This window comes from Apteryx rowi, unplaced genomic scaffold (assembly GCF_003343035.1).
Source record: "Apteryx rowi isolate R43461 unplaced genomic scaffold, aptRow1 scaffold_643, whole genome shotgun sequence".
In the NCBI taxonomy this organism is placed as follows: domain Eukaryota; kingdom Metazoa; phylum Chordata; class Aves; order Apterygiformes; family Apterygidae; genus Apteryx; species Apteryx rowi.
Genome location: NW_020450920.1, coordinates 266,446 through 285,462, shown reverse-complemented (window position 1 = coordinate 285,462; position 19,017 = coordinate 266,446). Strand labels below are relative to the sequence as shown.

Here is a 19,017-nt window from a genome sequence, read left to right as displayed (position 1 = left end):
TTATATTGTATACAAATTAAATTATGGCAAAATGTATGTATGCAAATATATATTGTGAGGTTAGTTTTGCTTTACATCAGGATGCATTGTGGAATGTGCTTTACAAGATCATATGCTATTCTTTCCAGGAAAAGCCTCACTCAAAACCAAGTCTAGGACTAGAGAAATATCCTAGTTGCCACAGTAAATGAGAAAATAGGGAAGTTACTTCACATCTCTCCTGTGCTTCTTACAATACCAGATCTATATTCTCACGCATAATTTCACATGGACCCTCATTTCTGCAGCATCACTAATCCTGGGAACCTTAACAGTAAGTTGGTGAATGTTGTTCTAGACAATGACATTGTATAGGTTGTAAATTCATCTCTTCCAGGTATTCCTTAGAGAAAGGAACAAATTTTATTTAAAAAAATTAATATGTATTTGGAGTTCCCTAGAAATGTTCTTTTCACATTCTCACCACTCTTTAGGGTTCATAGCACAGGAACAATGTATGATGGATACAATGGAAAGGACTTTGCCTCAGAGTACATGCTACCCGCAGTTTGTTGTTGCTCATACAGCTACAGCTAAAGTCCATGCCACTTCTTTCCACTGCTGATCATACCTGCTGTAGCTAGATTAACACAGATAAACCTACTCTCCTTGTACTCGAACCTTCACTTGGTATGGGTAAGAAACTGATTGTCCAGATGGACCTTTATGGAGTTACTCAAAGAGATTAAGGTTCATGAGAAAGAGGTATGAGGATGATTCTGTACTTGCCCGAAATAAATTTCCTGGATGCCTGAGGTTCATGCTGCATTGTAGTGTTTTAAGGTTCTGGGTTTGGCTAACAACCTTTATACTGAAAAGGTCCAGGCTGGAAGATCTTAACTCTTCTTCAGTGAAGTCATTTTGTGAATTCCCTTATCTACCTCTGCTCTACAGAAACAGCTTTTCAAAAATACCCTTTGTGAAAAACCTCCACATATCCTTCCACCCACTGGGAGTTAAATCTGCTAAAATGAGCATAATTTTTCTTTTACCATAATTGGATGTTTTGTCAGAGACCCACTATGGGACACATTCTAAGCTTTAAGTGAAAGATTTTTAGCAGATTCAATGGACTGTGTGAATCAGGCCCTACCTATACATATTCACTGACATGGAGAATTAGAAAAGCATGCTAGCAAACATTTGTACACATCAGCAGAGAGTCATGAATAGAAATAAAATGATTTATTAAACATAAATTAGTGACAAGGAAATGGGCATACAATGAGTCTCAAGTGAGTATAAACACAACCCTGGTTATACAGTAGGAAGTCTGTTTTGTTTTGACTATTTAGTTCTTAGATACAAAGTTGATTACCACAAAGGGAGCAGGCAGAATAAAGAAAAGAGCCATTTTATCCTGCAACACAACCCCCTTTATTCCCATTCCTGTTCACACTGTATCAGCTTCCAAAAGGGTACAGCTGTTGCTAGGTATTCATCTTCCTTACCCACTTGATAGCTGAAGTTTCAGTCACAGAGAAAAAATTTTTTTACATCTAACTGCATAAAATTAAAATCTAAGGCATTGTTTAATGAATGTTTCCAGTGCAACCCAGTTTCTAGTTATAGGCCTCTTTCCTGGGAGGCTTGCAGCCCCAGTTGCCAGCACGGGGAACTCACTTTCTTAGGCAGCAGGTCCACATGTTTTCAGTGGCAGCAGCTGCAAGCCATCCCCAAGTGCTCCTTTATCTCAGCCACGAGTGTGAGGCTCACTCGCCCGCTCGTCTCCGTGCTGATTCCTCCCTTATGCTGAACAACACTCTGAGCTCTCAGGCAGTGAAACAGGCCAGCAAACTGATTCGGCAGAAAAGCAAACAACCCCCGTCCTTCGCTGGGCTCGGCTGGGGCGAGCTCCCCAGCCTGGCTGCATATGTGGCTGCAGGAACAGTGCGGATAACCACACCGGAGAGAGCAGTGGATGGGCAGAAATGAGCAGGCAAGGCTGGCGCAGGAAAGGGACCGTTCAGGCTGCCTTAAATGCATCTGGCACCAAATGTCAAAACATGGACTTAGTTGTTTTTAGATTCATGATCAACCAAGGATGTTAAGGAAATTTGGGTCAGCTTGAAGTGTGAAGCTTAACTAATAAAAATACACATTATTCCAGTATAAGAAAGATCTTCAGACAAGTGTTTCACTCATACTTCAGTAGAAAAACCGTGGGAATTTTATGGCTATGGAGAAGACAAAGATAAAGTTAGACTCAGGACAGCCTTAGGATAGATCATAGTCAGCAAACTACGGTTACATTCACCGGGGTTCCTGATCTAACCACATCTGTTCCTGACACACTTCTTTTTATCTAGGGGTGGCACAACTACAGATACAGATGGGAAATTTGAAATTGCTTTTTTAGAAGTCTGGGGTACAAAGGACAGTTCCATTATATTCATAATCTGCTTAACATCAAATATTATTCTACATGAATCATGGTACCCAAAAGCATTATAAATAAATGTGTGTCCAGTTTTGACAACCTCTATTAATCACCTCAGAGATAAAGACGGTAACTTGTGGCACTGAGGGAGAGTGGCTGCAGCAACTACTGGCATCCCCTCAGRCTCTGACAGATCTGTGAGGAGAGAGGCAGGCAGTCCAATAGCTTGCCAGCCTGTTTATGCTTTCTTGCGGAAAGCAGCCCAGACCTTCCCTGGGGCACGCCACTTCTGCAGCAGCTCCCAAACTTACTGTTCATCTACAGTGGGAATTCACTTTCAAGAATCAATTGGTATTGAATAGGTTTCCAAATGTAACAAGTATTTCAAAGTACTAGCACACCAGCTAGGCCAACACGTTGTATGCACAGAACACATCTGTTGACTTATTTTCTTAAGAGAGAGTTTAAAACTGCAGCACTACTTAGAAAAACAATCCACTCACTAGAAGGACTGTGGAGAACAGAAAAAAGGCTTAAGTTGTGGCATTTCACAAGGGAACTACCAAGAAATGAAAAGGGATCACAAGGAAAAATCCTTAATACATAGAACGGTGTAACAGAGAAACTTTTTGTTACGACTTCCCCATGTTTGCATCAACCAGCTGCCTTTTTCCAGAAGTAATCCATAATATTAAAGATATGCTGTCTAGCAGGCAGCAGTAACAAGTCATTCCACTGAAGGTACACTGTGTAATAGGAACTCGATTTCCTATGTGCAACCTGGAAACTTTTGTTCCCTAAGTATTATGCAAATCACTACCAACAGAATATATGAATCATATAATTTCACTTAACACGTTTGTAGAGAAACAAATGCAGTTTTGACCCAGTTTTTGTTTCATCTGTTAGCTAAATATAACATAACCATTTCTGGGGCAAAGTATTCATCCCTATCTCAAAACACAGCTCAAATAATCAAGGCCAAAGACTATGTGCATTTGATTTCACAACCATAAAAGCTGACAATTGAATACCGCAACCAAGAATTTCTACAGTGCTGCGTAAATTCCAGTAGTCATCAACAAGTTACACAATTTCACTTCTGGTTTATATTAACACATAAAGGAAATACATTCCATGACTCTTACTTTACATAATGTACAAATCCGTTACTTCACTTATTTAAGGTTCAATTAAAGTGTAAGAAACAGACCCTGCATTTGGTTGGATTTAAATTTTTGTAATTGTGGTTGATAGGTATTTTAATAAAAAGATTGTACACACTTATTAAGAACTGCATAGTTGATGTAATTAAAACTTGAATTTTAACAACTTTTAAGCTTCACTTTTGACAGATGTTCAACTCATTCCAGCTCAACATTAATTTTTGTTTTTAGAATAGATATTATAAAGCTTATGTAGAACTAGCCTGTTGTTTATGACTTGAATTTGTCCACTGGCTGTGCATCACTGACAGTAAGGGAAGGAATAATCTTGTTATAAAGGAAATTATTTCCCTTACTGAAATATGTAAGCTTGAATCTTGTTGAACAAATGGCAGGATCTGGTGTGGTATATCCTATGCTCCTAATATTCAGGTCAATCCTTTTTTTTTTTTTTTTTAAACCACTGTTCATTTCCAAAATTTTTTGCAATTAATAAATAAAACACGTCCTATTAAGGCTCTAAATTCCACATAAATATAAGCAGCTCTTATTAAAGTCATTGTATACATGCCAAAAGTAAGGTRGGGAGAACAGAATTCTATTTAACAATCTTACTCTAATATTTACTTTGTCTTTCTATGATTAAAAGAAAAAACAGCATAGTTTGCTTTGGGGACTTGCATATATTTCATAAACATTGCATCACCTTGCCATGTCATATGACATTTGGTATTCCATAATCCTGTTCTCAAGAGCAAGTGTGTAAGCAGCAGCTGATTGATTTTCCTGTCTCTTACGAGATACAGCACAGCACAGTTATACTAGCATTATTTTACAAGTAGTTTGTTCAGTTTTATTTGCATTTCTCTTTGCAAATTATTAAAATAGATCAGAACCAATTAAGAAGACCCAGCTCTAGTGAGGTCAAAGGAGAATTAGGTCAAGGAAGCAGGAGAAGTTAGCCTGTGCCAAGATTTGGAGATGAACGTTTTGAATTTGAGACAGAATATGAAAGAAAGGCAGCAAGGCTAGCTAAGAGAGGACGTAAAGGAAAAGCAAATAAGGAAGCTTATCCCCCTTGGTAGTATGATAGCACGGCTGAAGTAGTAAGACATGCAACTGAAGACAAAAGATAAGTGGGATGAAATAATAATGTTGAGAAACAGTAAGGTACAGAAGAAGGACATGAGGTGCAACTGATGGCTTAGAAAAATGCTAAAGGCAGGGCAGACTGTGATATATTTTAAATTGGTATCAGCAGACACAAGAGAGCTGATGACCTCGGAGCAGGAGAGCAGATAAAAAGCTTGTAGTAGCAAATCTCTTTCTTTAAAAACAAAACCAAACTAGATCCGTATCATCAACTATAACTTGCATGCAGGAAGCTCTGGAAAATGGAAAATCCCAATGTTGCTCAGGAGGGAAAAATTCCCCTTTCCTTCCAGCTCAGGAAATGTCACTGGAAAGTCCCAGCCTAAAAAAAAAATCCACCAAGTAAACAAATTGCCTGTGCAGCGAAAAGAGAAAGAGGAACAAAGTCAAGAGATACTTTCACATTAAAGGAGTTTATTTTCAGGTTAGAATTTCTTTGAATGACTACAGTTCAAGTTCAAACAAGAAAAATCTCATTAGGATGAATAAGCCAGTAAATTTCATTCCTGATATTAGGCTACAGAAAGAAAGTTCACTTACAAAAAGGACAAGACCTTCAACTTGGGATGTTTTTGGTTTTCTGCTGAGTGTAGTCAATCCCAGTGACAACACAGATACCCAGGATTATTAGACCGCTGTAAAATTAGTAATGACTTTCTGGCAAGTCTGTGGGGGTTTTTAATCCCCTCCTTGATCGACATGTATTTTTAGACAAGGAAGCTCTGCTCCACAATATGCTTCCCGACAACCTCACTGGGCACAGCTGCTTGTTTCATAAGCAAGTCCAATGCTGGGAATTTTTCCAGCATTGTCTGTCAAGAAAACAAGGAAAAACCATGGCTGGTCACTTTGAGACAAGAAATATAGCACTGGGCAACATTCTAGAATTCTTCCCTAACTAGCACTGATGAAAACAGAAGTATTAACAGAAACATTTACCTTTCTCTGAAATAAATCAAGATTCAACAAAGCAGCAGTACAACCATACTAACACAAAACAGATGACAGTTTGGGACGTGTCACTTGGACTGCCTTATTTCCAACCCTATAAGTATTAAAATAATTATGCAGTATTTTATTATTCTCAAGCTCAAGTCCTCTCAATTATCATCAGGATTTAAAGCTACTGCAGACAGCCATCTCAAATGCGCTATCCCCAACAGCCAGTAACTGGTAATATTTATGAAACTGCAATCCTATTCACATCTTCACAAATGTGGAAGAAAAGGTTGCTTGGCAGTCTTTTTTTTTTTTTGGGGGGGGGGGTTATGTTTGAGATTATTTTTTATGCGTTGCTTTTAATGTATATGAATAGCAGGAAGAAAACAAAATCACAGGGAAGTTTGCAAATGCCATTCTTGATCATTCTTCCTGTCACCAGATAAGGGCATAATTCTACTCCTATTGTCATAAAGGAGGGTAGGAGGGTATTAACTTCTGCAGTGGAAGCTCAGGGCCCAAGTCCATTGATCACATCTCTAATTCTCAAGCTTTGAACASCAGGGATTATTGACCGAAAAGCTTTCCCTCATCACCAAGCTGGAGTAGCAAATTTCAAAACCAATCCAGTTTCACTTCCTGTATCTGATGCAAGAATTGTATTAAGCTCTCTAAAGGAGAAATATCATGAACCTCTCTCAACCTTAACTATACTCTTACACACACCGCAGGAAAGAGAACCCAGGATGCGTGCCCTGGAAGAGGTCRAGCAAAGGTGAGGACAGAAGTGGGGCCAATATTCACAAAAAATGACTAGCTGGATTCTTCATGATTTTCAGAGAAGTGTCTTTGCCCTTCTCAAAGCAAGTTTCTAGCAACAAATAAAAGCAGACTGACTGCAACATGAACATTACCCGTCTTCTAAGGGCTTTTTTTCAGGTGCACTTGCCAATGTTGATCAGTACAAGTAGTGTGGCCAGTAAGAATCCATGATGTTGGATAATGCCTACTGCAAGAGGCCTCTACCTTACTTTTAACTATTTTCACAGCTTGAGTTAACACAGTTTGCTACAATAGCTGATGTACTACTATACTGGAAAGTGGTAGATAATTCTGAAGCTTTAAAATTCAGGGTTTTGTATACTGGCAGTAAAGACATGTTATATGAAACCATTTCAAAATAGTAGCATCTTTAATGCCAAGTGGAATGCTCTTGGACTCAGCTAATTTTAAGAACTAGAATGCCGCTCCGTAACACACTTCGTTTCTCACACACCCATAACTGAATCAGGAAGTTTGCTCGTGGGAATAAGTACGACCATAAATCTGAAAATTCCAGCCAAAAGAGTTACTTATTTTAGTATCTGCCTGGTGGCAAGACACACAAATCAGCTGAGAAAAAAAAAATATTTAAAAAAAAAAGTTGATATATTTGCGTATTGAACACACAGTGAAATTAGGCAACACTGAAAAAAGCCATAAAGCTGAAATGTCAGTGATATTCATTCATGCTCCAGGTAACTTTGGGGTGGTTTTTGTTGTTGGGTTTTTTTTGTTTTTTTTTAACATGTTATAAGGTTTTATTTCGTAAAGCTTCTTCAAATAGCATGGATATGGAATCAACTAAGCATCAGGGAATACAAAACCTCACAAAGCAAGAAGGGAGAAAAAACCCTTGGCTCAAGCAGGACCAACCAAACCTTCACCAAAAGGAGGACTTCTTTAGTCAAATCAGATACCTGACCTGAATAAAAAAAAAATTAACAAACAAACCTAATTCCTAATGGAGTCAGTGATGGTTATCAGAAGAGAAAAGTCATTTCTGGAACACAGCTAATTCTGAATCTGGCATTGCTTAGAGTTCTGTGTTTAATTTGATAGTTATTTTTCCTCTCTGACCTTGTCAGTCTTGTTACGATGAAAGTTCATTTGGCAGCTGATGAGAAAAGAAAAACAAGATCAATTGTACAGCTGAGTGACTGAGCAAGAAAAAAATATGCAAACACATTCTAAGTTCTCGCAAATGCAAACATACTCTGCTCATTGACAGATTAAGCAAAAAAGGCTAAAAGAACCTGAAAGCTTTCAAGCTGAATATCTGAAAGTTGGAAAGTGCTGAGCATTAACACAGAATATGCAAAACCTGGACTAGGATCAAAAGGCAGTACAGTAATTACTAGCTGCAACAGGGACAGGCTACCCAGTGAGCTGCAGGTAGCTTTCGAGCAGTTCAAATGCAACTCCAAGGGCAGGGCTGGCTGATACAGGGCTGGCAGAGCTGCACTGATACAGACACAGCAAGTGTCACCAATCCTGCAGCAAAGGAAGCAGATATCAGACAAGGAGGCTGTAAACCATAGCAGTATGTGTTAACATATCGCGATTGATCGAGGTGGCACAGAACAGGTTCGTATCAGTTCCACCAGGCCTGCCCCGGAGATGGTAAACTTGTGGCAGATGTATGAGGTGGACACCTGGGAACAGGAACCACTGTACCCCACTCAACTAAGTCTGCCTTCAAACAAGTCAGTCTTCAGACTGACAATGTTAAAAAAAAGAAAAATCCACAGAGCGTAATTACCACTTCCTTCACGCTTGTAAATCACCAGTCATTTCTTTTTCATCACATGAATGACATCACTGCCAGAAATGACTGTCTGAGGATCTAGACTGAAACTGTCATGACAATCACACTGATGGGTCTCTGTGCAGATGCAGGAGTAGTTTAAATTATCTTTCAAATTATTTTACCAAATAAGAAAAGCCATAATTAAGAAGTGAAATACTTCAACAAAACTGATCACTAACTATTTAAAACATAAATGTAATATTTTTACTCTATAGATTTGACAATTTAGCAGGGAATAAGCATTAAATGTAGCCTGACTGCGAATGAAATACTGTTGAAAACCATTTGTGTACTAAAACATGTATGCTTTAGGGCTTAACCTTAGGCTGTATGAATAAAGTGGAGTTGTACTTATCCGACTATACAAATTAGCTTGCAGGTCTTTTATGTACATTTCAATAATACTTCATGTTAAGCACAATTAAGCTTCAGGTTTAACTCCTGCCATATACAAAAGAAAAATATACTTGGTAAAACTACTGCATCTCCATGATAGACAATACTATTTCAAACTCTCCCAAGAACAATACCCCAAAACTATTAAGATTACAGCTGTTGCTATGGTATTATGAATCTTCTAGGTTCATGTGCAGGGGCAGTAAGTTCTCCTTTTTATCTCCACTAACCTCCACTCTTTAACAATCTAGTGTCCTTATGAAGCCACAACCATTCCTTAGAAGACACCACATACCATGGGAGCTGCTGACCACAAGGAGAGGGGAGCATAGCACAGCCCATTTCCAGCCTGCCTCCACTGCTAAGGCTGGAAGGCCGTATGTGAAATACATTCCTCTTGCTGAGGGAAAATGTGGAGGCATGGCCATCTTGAGAGGCTCAAAACAGGCCACAGAATGGCATTACACAAATTAGGGTAGCAAAAAAACTAATTATTTTGTTACAATACAGCAGCACAGTGTATAATGATGTTCACCTCTCACTCATTGGTGTTGTATAATGAGGCTGTAATGGGGTAGCAGCTGCTCCCATTGTAAACTTACCTACTCTTTAACCCAAAGTTATAGGACTTAAGTAGTATTTCTGGATACCTTTGACCCAAGGTTTTTAGGAGCTGTAAGCCACCAAAAGCACCATTACACACACATAAGATCACAGTGATCATTTCTCTGATGAAATCTTGTTGCAAGGATCCATACACTTGTTACCTAACTGGATTGCTAGGCAGCATCTTAGAAAAGATTAGTTGCATAGGAACCCCAGCTAGCAGAGAATTCAGCTACTCTCATGACTCAGAAGAAATACTTACTGATACAGCAAAATAATTTCTGCATACAGCGATGCATATACAAAAGCTTCAGGTTATACAAGTAAATTCTCACAAAATACCCATTCCATGACAGTCACACATCTTTGTAATACCATCATGTATTCACATTCCTCAATTAAATAGGTATTTTCCAAATTGAAAAAAAAAAATCACAGAATCACTTCACAGTGATGMCAATTAAACTTCTACACTGTGAAAACTGTAGACACCTACATAGGCAAAACATATTTTATTTGGAATTTGTTTTTAGAACTTTGCTTGTAGATTTGTTTTTATCTGAACCTCAACTATATCCCATTGATTTTATATTCTTCTCAGAAAGTAGGTGTCATTGTTACATACATTAAGTTTTCTCTTCTCTAACCTCTCTTACACTAGTGACTTGCAAGAGACAGCAGAGTTTTATCCTGCATGTTTGTTTGCTGAAATAAGTATTATTCTAGATAGGCACTAAGTCAACTAGAAATTAACATGAAGCCTGAAAACATCAAGTATTCAAAACAATTTCTGTTTTGGTAGAAAAACTATTAATAGCTGCTTTCAGTTAAGGACTTCCATTGGTTACTTTTTCCTAGCCCTCAATAAATAGAAAGTGTAAGGCATGTGGAATCAAAACTCTTTAATGGAACTCAAGCTGAAAAGCACTGTGTGCAGTTTACCAAGTGATTTAAACTGGGACCTCTTTCCTTCATAGTCTGCGAAAATTTCACTTGATCCAGATAAAACCAGTAAGCTGGCCCCAAATGTAGGCTAGTGAACATACAGGGGAACAAACAAACAGGAGAAACACAGATGCGGAAACCAAAAGACATGGGCGCAAAAAAGGTGATGGGGCCTATTTCAGAGGGGGTTCAGAAGGAGGGTGAGGCCTGGAGGCTGCTGTGTTAAAAACACAGCAGCACTTCTCAGAGCGACACTTTTAGGAAAACACGGGAATCGATCGCGCACACCAGGACAGAACTGCTGTATTTCGAGTGAAGGGAAGCCAACAGCGACCGCCTCCAGGAAAAGCGGAAGCAGCTTCCCTCGCTAAAAAACAAGCAAACAAGAAGCGAGGAAAAGCTCGAACGGCTCGCAGGGGTGCAAGAGGCTCTTTAATAGTCGCATGCACCCGGGTCGCATGCGCGGGGGCGGCGGCAGCCCCGCAGCCGGCGTTTCTGGCCCCGCATTTCGGAGCCGCGCGCCGCTCGGCCCCGCCGGGGCGGCCAGGCCGGGAGCGGGGGCCGCGGGGGGCTGCGCGGCCGCGGCTACTTGCAGAGCCCCTCCAGGCGCTCCAGGGTGCCCTTCATATCCCGGATGCGCTTGGCCAGGGCGGGCACGGGCTGCATGGCGCGATCCAGCTCCTCGCAGCGCGCCACCAGCGCGTACATGGCGCGGATGCTGAGGTCGGCCGCCTCGCCCAGGCTCTCCACGCCGTCGCGGTAGGTCTGGATGCAGCCGACGCTGAGCGCCGTCAGGGCCTGCAGGCCGCAGTGCACGTTGCGCAGCAGCTCGTCCACCTGCGCCGCCACCTGCCCCGCCAGGGCCACCACGTCCTGCAGCGCGCCGGGGTCGATGGCGGGGATGGGCCCCGCCGCCGCCGGCTCCCCCCGCGGGGCGCCGCTCAGCCGGATGCGCCGCTCCAGGTTGTTAGCCACGAACTGCGTGAGCCGCCCCTCACGCAGCACCGTCCCCTCCAGCTCCAGCGCGCTCGCCAGCGTGGCCCGCCGCCCCTCCGCCGCCGCCGCCGCCGCCGCCTGCTGCCGCGCCGCCGCGCCGCCCGCCAGGCTCAGCGCCTCCAGGCTCCTTTCGTCGCGCCGCCGCGTCGCCGCCGCCCCCTCCGACGCGGCCGGGGCCGCCTCAGCAGGCCGCAGCGCCGATACCTCCATCCCCAGTGACGCGCACCCACCTCTCGCCGAGGGGCGGGCCACCCCGTGTTTACGTCCCCGCCGATTGGCTGCGCGGCGGCGCGCGGGCGTGGCCGGGCCTGCCTGCGCGCCGCCCGATTGGCCGGCCACTCTCGTAAGGAGAGCTGTTCGTTCCCTCCCTTCGCTTCGCACTGTGGGCCCGTGACTTGGAGACTGGGGCGTGCCCGCTGTTTGTGTCTGCTCCGATTGGGCGGTGTGCGGAAGCGGGCGCGTCCCGAAGTGTTTGTGTCGCTTCTGATTGGTAGAGGCGGGGCCACCCCGGCGGTCGTTTCCCTGCGATTGGCGGTGCCCCGCGGAGGGGCGTGCCTCTCGCGCCTTCCTCCCGCGGCGATTGGCGCGAAAGCGGAAGGGGGCGTGCCCCTCTCGTGTAACAACACTGGGTCGCTGGTGCCTGTTCCTTTCACTCCCCCGCCATGTTCTCGTAGCAGCGGATCCGATCGCGCCACCATCTCAGCCCACAAAGCCCAGGCAGACACTCCCCAGCGACCCGAACCACCCATCCCTGCCTGGGCTCGACCCCTCTCCCCTGTACAGCTCTGGGTACCCACAGCCCACCATGGTCACCACCACGGCGCCGCCGCCCTTCCTGGCTCGGATCTCGGCAGGCACCGAAGACCCCAGGCGGCTGCCCTCGACTCTACTCCAGCGCCTCAGGCGAGGGGACAGCAACTGTGAGAACCAGCCCAGCTGCTGCCTGGCGGGTCCGGGGGGCAGCTCGCGGCCTGCGCTGAAGAGAGTGAGGCGGAGGAAGGGAAAGATCCGGCCCAGCCCCGCGGGGCTCCTGCCGAGCCGCTACCAGCAGTACCAACAGCATCGCGCCGGCCTGGGGAGAAGGACCCCGCTGGGAACGCACGGCCCGGGCGAACTTTGCGCTCATCCCGCACCAACTGTCTCCGCCGCCCCCAGAATGGTRACGAGCCCCCCGGAGGAGCCCCCCGCGCCCGCCCCCTCGAGACCAGCGTCCGACAAACCCCTCAGGAAGGAGGTAAAGCAGGGCCTCCGCTACTTCCATTTACTTCTGCTCCCCGCTCTCGCACTCCGAGCCGTGAGACTGTTTTGTCGCCGCCGGCGGGGGTGGGCGAGCGGCGCCCCCTCCCCCCGTGCCCTGTGTGTGCGCGGGGGGGGGGAGGGCGCAAAGTTTCCGTTACGCTCACTCGGCGGGTCGGGGGGGGAGGAGTCGCGGGCGGCGATTAGCTGCTTGGCTCCACCAATGAGCGCGGCCGCTGCGCCCAGCAACAGCCGGATTTAGCTTGCTGGCGGGGCGCCAGCGGCCTCTGCGCGCGCAGGCGGGACGTGTGCGGGGCGTAGCGCCCCATGGCGGCGGCGCCAGTGACCGCGCGCCCCCGCGGAGGTAGGGCGAGGTCTCCGCTGCCCCCCCCCCCCACCGCCACCACCACCACCGCCATCCCGGGCCCTCCTTGGGGCTGGCGGCGCTTTGGGGAGCGCTGACGAGCTGGCGGCGGCGGCCTTTGGGGTGGGAGTCGGCCTCGCTTTGCTGTGCCCCGGGAGGGGCAGGCCGAGGGCGGCTCGGGAACGCTTGTGCGAGCCCTGGCAGAGGCCCCCGGGCGCTGCTCTGCCTCAGCGCTGTCGGAGGCCCCTCTCGAGGAGAGGGGTCGTGCCTTGACGTGAGCTCTTTGTCTCCGCAGTTCTTAAAGAACAAGATGGGAAAGGCTGAGAAGGTTGCCATCCCCCACAGCCAGCCTGTTCACAGTATACATCTGTGTGAACAACCAAAGATTAACAGACAGAAGAGTAAATGTAACATGCCACTAGCAAAGATCACCTCTGCAAAAAAAATTGAGAMCTTTTGGCAAGATTCTGTGTCACCCGAAATAATTCAGAAGCAGGAGAAAAAGCCACTTAAAAACACAGAGAACTTCAGAAATGCAAAGTCCAAGAAACCTATCACCCTAACTGAAGCAAGCCAAAAAGAAAATTACGCTGGGGCAAAATTTAGTGACCCACCATCTCCTAGTGTCCTTCCAAAGCCTCCCAGCCACTGGGTGGGAGGCACTGCTGAACCTTCTGACCAAAACAGGGAGTTGATGGCAGTCCATTTGAAAACTCTCCTAAAAGTTCAAGCATAGTTTCCAAGATCTCTGGATAGTAGCAAAAAAAAAAAAAAAGCCCCTCCAGGAAACTTAAACATGCCTTGTTGCAACATGAATTGCAAAAGACTGTCAAGTCTTATAATCACATACAAAAAACCTTGTATTATATTTTTTATGGTTGTGTAAATAGTGTACATCATGTATTATGTGTATATTGTTCATACTTCGAGAGGTACATTTTAGTTTTGTTATGAAAGGATGTATTTTGCACTGCCTGAATGGTAGATGTCTTGTATATAAAATATGGACAATTTTAAGTGTGTGCTTGACACATGAAGACTTGACTTGATTTGCACAAGGTAATGAAAATTTTGAAAGGAGAGTACAGCTTTCTGATACTAAGGTTCCAGATCAAATGTGAATGGTTATTCATGCACTGCTGACAGTAGTTTTACATTCTGTGGCCCAGTCAAGTATAAACATGGAATTTTCATGCAAATGTGAATTTTTGCTCTCTGCTCTGGAAACAGTGTCTGGAATTCCTGGTCATTTGTTTGTTGTAAAATTAACTGGAATTTGAGTAAAATTCCAGCCCATCAACTTGAGCACTGCTGATTTCTTTAAAGGGAAAAAAAAGAAAAGAGCAGAGCTTTCTGCCAAAAATATAATTGGTTACGAAAAATTTAAATAAAACAATTTGGCCTCCCCTTAAGCATGTCTCTTTGTTTTGTTTTTATTGCTTGTGTCTTAATTCAGATGTTTGAACGTAAATTATTTGATTGCCTTTGTTAGGGCATAACTAAATAAGATTAATTTTTATGTCCTTCTCTTGGCTTTTAATTATCTGAAGGGTTAAGAGGTTTGATAGCTCATTAATAATCCCATAGGATTGTCATAATACATTTCCTTTGAGATATGTTATTTGAGAATCCCTACTCTTTTGTTTCTTGAAAATGTGGATTTCAAGGAAGTTCATGAATTAAGCATTCAAATTTCTGTTGTGATGCTACTTAAATGTTTTCATATTAAGTGATCATTAAGCTAGCTGATACTGAAGAACGGCAATGAGAAAGGCATGGGGAAAGTTCATGTTTTTCACCAAATTTTGTCTCTTGCTGAAAGCTCCCTGGAAATCAGATTCTTCTGGTCTAAAATTCTTATGGAATTGGACTGTAGATTAATCTGCTGGGGATGCTGGGGAGATAGTATGGAATTGGGGTTTTTCTAATCATCCAGTATTTAAAAAAGATGTGTAAAACAGAAAATACAGAAAAGCATATATAAGTTTTCAGATCCACAGAGGAAAATGTATTCTCTGGGCACTAGTGTACGAGGAAGACTACCGAGGAAGAAAACTCTGCCACCAGAGTCCTAGCAGGGTTGATTTCTTAGCATGAATGATGTTTTCAAACAGAGCTCAATAGAAGTTGAGTGGGCAATTCTATCTACGCTCATTCCACATGCATTGCTATTCTGATATATATGCTTATTTTGTTCCACTTGTGAGAATTGATAGTGATAGTTAAAATAGCCCTGAAGTGAGGCTGTTTAAAACCTAATGGAGAGAAGGGAGAATTTCTTTCCTTTGTTTATTAAAATGAACTATAGTATAGTTAAAACGTCATTCTAGTTTCATTAGGCTGTTTAATTATATATGTTCTAAACTAAAAGTTCATACAAAATATTAGGTCCATCCCAAAGACTTTCAGGTTTTCCGGTCTTATAAAACATACCTGTACTACCTGATTAGTAACCCTACACGCTTGAAGTAAATGTATGTCTTCAATAGCCCAGTTTGCTGCCTAATCTAAATACTCCATAGAATCTGGCATGTCCTAGCTTGTCTTCTGCAGGAATCAACTTTTTTTTTTTTTTTAATTAGTAATAGAGGGTGTGAGGGCAAAGAGAAATTCCCATAGAACCTCACCAAGAATGTCTCTCCGATCATAGGTTCCAGCTTTAATATATTTGGYATGTGCTGTACTGATCTACGGGGGGGTTTGTTTTGTTTTGTTCTTTTGTCAAAATGTCATCAAGCACAAAGGAAAATGCCTTTCAGAATTCTCCATAGCTTTAGTCAGTGGTTAATTTTGTCAGCTGAACTTGTGATCTTGTTGAATCTTTAACTAGCTTGACAGGACCTGTTTTCCATAAGCTATGTTGGCTGGCACTAATTAAAAGATGGTAACTTTTTTTTTTTCCTGCTCATTACCTTTGTTGCTATCAGGCTTCCTCTCCCCTCCCCCCCCTTGGGACTGACATCAAATTATGTAGTCTGAATGCTAACTCTGATCCCACGTAACATATATCTTCTGTTTTTACTCTGTTCTATATCTGTTTTTACTCTGTTCTGCTGGCACATCCCAGGAGATTACAAAATTTGTTAGATATTAGCATCAGTATTTCTCAGCTTCTCAGCCAAGTTTTCTAAAACTCTTGGATGAGAGTTCTGGAGTCTTGAAAATTTAAAACATGTCATAAGGACCATTAAAGGTTATCAGGGTGAGATACGAATGTATCTTCTGGTCTCTTTTCAAACACAGCACAAACAAGTTTATTTAGCTTTTCTTATTTCTGCATCATTGTTGATGGCCCTGATGTGAATCTGGCAGAGTGTAGGGGCACTTCATGTTTAAATGTTGTTCTTAAGATCTTTGTGTTGAATCCCTTCCTGGGCAATGGCCTGGATTATAAAACGAGGCCTGCAGGCATTATGCACTTCATCCACAAGATCACCTGACAAACCAGGGCATGGTAGCCTCTTAGTACCACATTCTTCACTTAATTTCTCATTTTCCCACCATCTTCTGTTTACATAATTCTGTTACATAATTTCTTTCTTACAGTGACTTTTGAGTTTCAGGGTTTCCTTGACTTTACCAGATTTCTCATCCCAGTTCCCTGAAAGCTAAGCATTGTATTRCATGAAGATACTGTTATTTGATTGTAGAGTCAGTATCTCTGAAAGAAAAACAATAGTTCCATGTTTGTTGGATTTCTTTGCAATAATATAGTCAAAAATCTTTTTTGATGTAAATAGACTTTAAGGAAGAATATGAACAAGCTTAATGGATGTGATGAGCTGGGCAAGCATCAGCTGTGTAGGAGCTAAGAAAATTTTATTAAATCTTCTGAGTTCAGAGTGACAACACTGAACATACTGCATTTTGGTTAGTCAGGTCAATTAAATTTTTTTCCACTCAAAATTGTTTTCTCCTTAAGTGCAACACTGTGCTACAAGACTGCAGGGGAGTCAACTGTGCACATTAACTACCAGCTAACTTTTAAACAATTAAATACTGTGTGGTGATGGTCCTAAAAATTGGCTTTCATGGAATGCAAACGTTATCTGTTGTTGGGTTTTTGTGCTTGGCTAATTTTCAAACCAGTAGACACAGCTTAATTAATAGTTAATGGTTGACTTGATGTTCTACTAAAGCTAAAATGCTTCTCTCTCCTAATGCAACAGGAGGAAAGGCTATAGCACTCTTAGAAATCCCATGTGCACTTGAACTCTGTTATACCACTATCTCTTGGGAGATGCTGCTAAATTCATAAGTAGTATATACAATGTTGTAACTTTGTCCATAAATTGATTTTTATTTCAGCTAATTAATATTTTACCTATACACTGGCATTTTAAGCAGTTTCTGTAATTATTTGGGGATGATATTTTTGAAGCTTTTGCTTTATAAAGCATTTGATACCTGCCCCAYTKGAATTTAATTTTTTTTCTGCTTTACCGAGTTATGAAGCCTATATCATAGATTGTTTTGGTTGTAATTTTGGAAATAACTTTGACATGAATTCTGCATATAAGATCCTTACACTTCTCTATCGTGTAGTCAAACACATCCTTTCCTTCCACAACCTGTTGTATCCTGAATTTTGATTTCACAGTATGTTCTTTAATATTATATAAAATTATTTCAACTTTTAACATATGCCTAGCAGAACTATTTAAGGGGAATTATTTTCTGTTGTAATTTTTAAGAAGATTTTATGAATAGTCTGGTCCTTGTCCTTAAGAGGCTAGGAGGTAAGCAAGTAGGAAGAGATAAAGGTTGTAAACTGTTAATATTTAGTTTGAAAAATTCATGCTACCTTGTTGAACAGGAATCACTGTATTAATATTTTCAGTAACAGGAAATGTTTAGTTGCTGATTCAATAGAAGAGATTAAGGGAACACTTATAAATTAAGGAGAAATACATTATCTGATAAAAGGACCTTACTGTACTGGAGTTCAGCAACAGAATGTTATCAGCAGTGAAGAGGCTGTGAGCTGTTTGTTTTGCATTTAGAGTTTAGAAGAATGTTATCAGATCTAGGACAGGAAGGTCAAGAAATTCAGTTGATTTTGGGAAAAGCCCCTCAGGAATGAATTTTCATGGTGAACACGTCCTAACAGAAGTAGTTCTTCCTCTGTACTGAAGTCAACATTCAACTGCAACTTTATTTCTCCATGCAGATGATAAAATCTCACTTATTCCATGGCTGGTTTCCAGAAAATAGGCCTTGAGATGGTACTAAGCCATGACTGTATGAGAAGAGCTGTAATGATATTTTTGTTTTAAGTTAGTCTAGCGACATCACTGTAAGTTACATGCATTAGATTGTGTGCGGCAGATGCATTCATTTATTTTGCGTCTATAAATGCATGTCTTAATTGAGAATTGAGAATTACACTGGTTGTGTGTACTTGTGCTATAGGTTACACTGGTGAGTGAACTGGTGTGACTTCTGTAATTTATAAAAGAAGTATCTTGAGATCAAGGACGTTTCTGAAAGCAGTTATATAGTTCAGTGTATGGTTACATGTATTTCAGGTAGTAGTGTAATATCATTACCATTTTGCTATTCTTCTTCAGAAGATTGTGAAGCACTAAGTTTTGAGGTGCTGTTTTTATGAGATGTCACTTCCTCCTTTAGTGAAGAGGTGTGCTTTCATCAGGCAGTTATATGAAGCTTAATTTACAAATGTTCTTAGAGGGGGTGAGGGCAATGGCCACCAAAATATAATTTATTGATGTTTTTATGCCTTGATAGAACATGTAGAGCTACATTCAATAAAGACTTTAGGATATAGAGTCAGGCCTTCCTCTTCCTTTCTCTTACACTTGAATCTTGCATTCTTTATTGCCTGGTGACATAACTTTACCAGAAAGAATAGGTGTTCTCTTACCTAAAACAGTATATAGCTTGATATATGTAGTTTGCGTTATATATAGCATGAAGCTTGTGTAAATTGCATTCTTAGCATATCATCAGATTATACAGAAATTACATGTCATATTTAGAATATTGATCAGTCATTTCAGGAGTTTATGCAGTAGTAAATTGATAGGCCCTGTCAAAACTAGGCATGCTGTGTATGTAAGCACCAAAGAAGKTTCTGATACATTTTTGTGTCTTCTACTAGATGTGATAAACAAAGAAAAAATAATGGATGAGACAGGTACAAAACACA

General features: G+C 42.2%; 2 protein-coding genes across 2 annotated transcripts; one reads left to right on the top strand and one right to left on the bottom strand.

The window, feature by feature from the left end:
- Window positions 1-1,209: 1,209 nt before the first annotated feature.
- BORCS6 (BLOC-1 related complex subunit 6) lies at window positions 1,210-11,513 on the bottom strand. The gene has a single exon (XM_026084507.1). It carries the CDS (start codon window positions 11,456-11,458, stop codon window positions 10,838-10,840), a length of 621 nt encoding a protein of 206 aa, XP_025940292.1. The 5' UTR covers window positions 11,459-11,513; the 3' UTR covers window positions 1,210-10,837.
- Window positions 11,514-11,873: 360 nt separating this feature from the next.
- Window positions 11,874-14,260, top strand: PNRC1 (proline rich nuclear receptor coactivator 1). The gene is made up of 2 exons (XM_026084506.1): window positions 11,874-12,482; window positions 13,144-14,260. Exons 1-2 carry the CDS (start codon window positions 12,054-12,056, stop codon window positions 13,582-13,584), a joined length of 870 nt encoding a protein of 289 aa, XP_025940291.1. The 5' UTR covers window positions 11,874-12,053; the 3' UTR covers window positions 13,585-14,260.
- The last annotated feature ends 4,757 nt before the right edge of the window (window positions 14,261-19,017 follow it).

Coding starts and splice junctions, on each gene's coding strand:
- BORCS6 (XM_026084507.1), bottom strand. CDS start 11,458: ATGGAGGTATCGGCGCTGCGGCCTGCTGAGGCGGCCCCGGCCGCGTCG.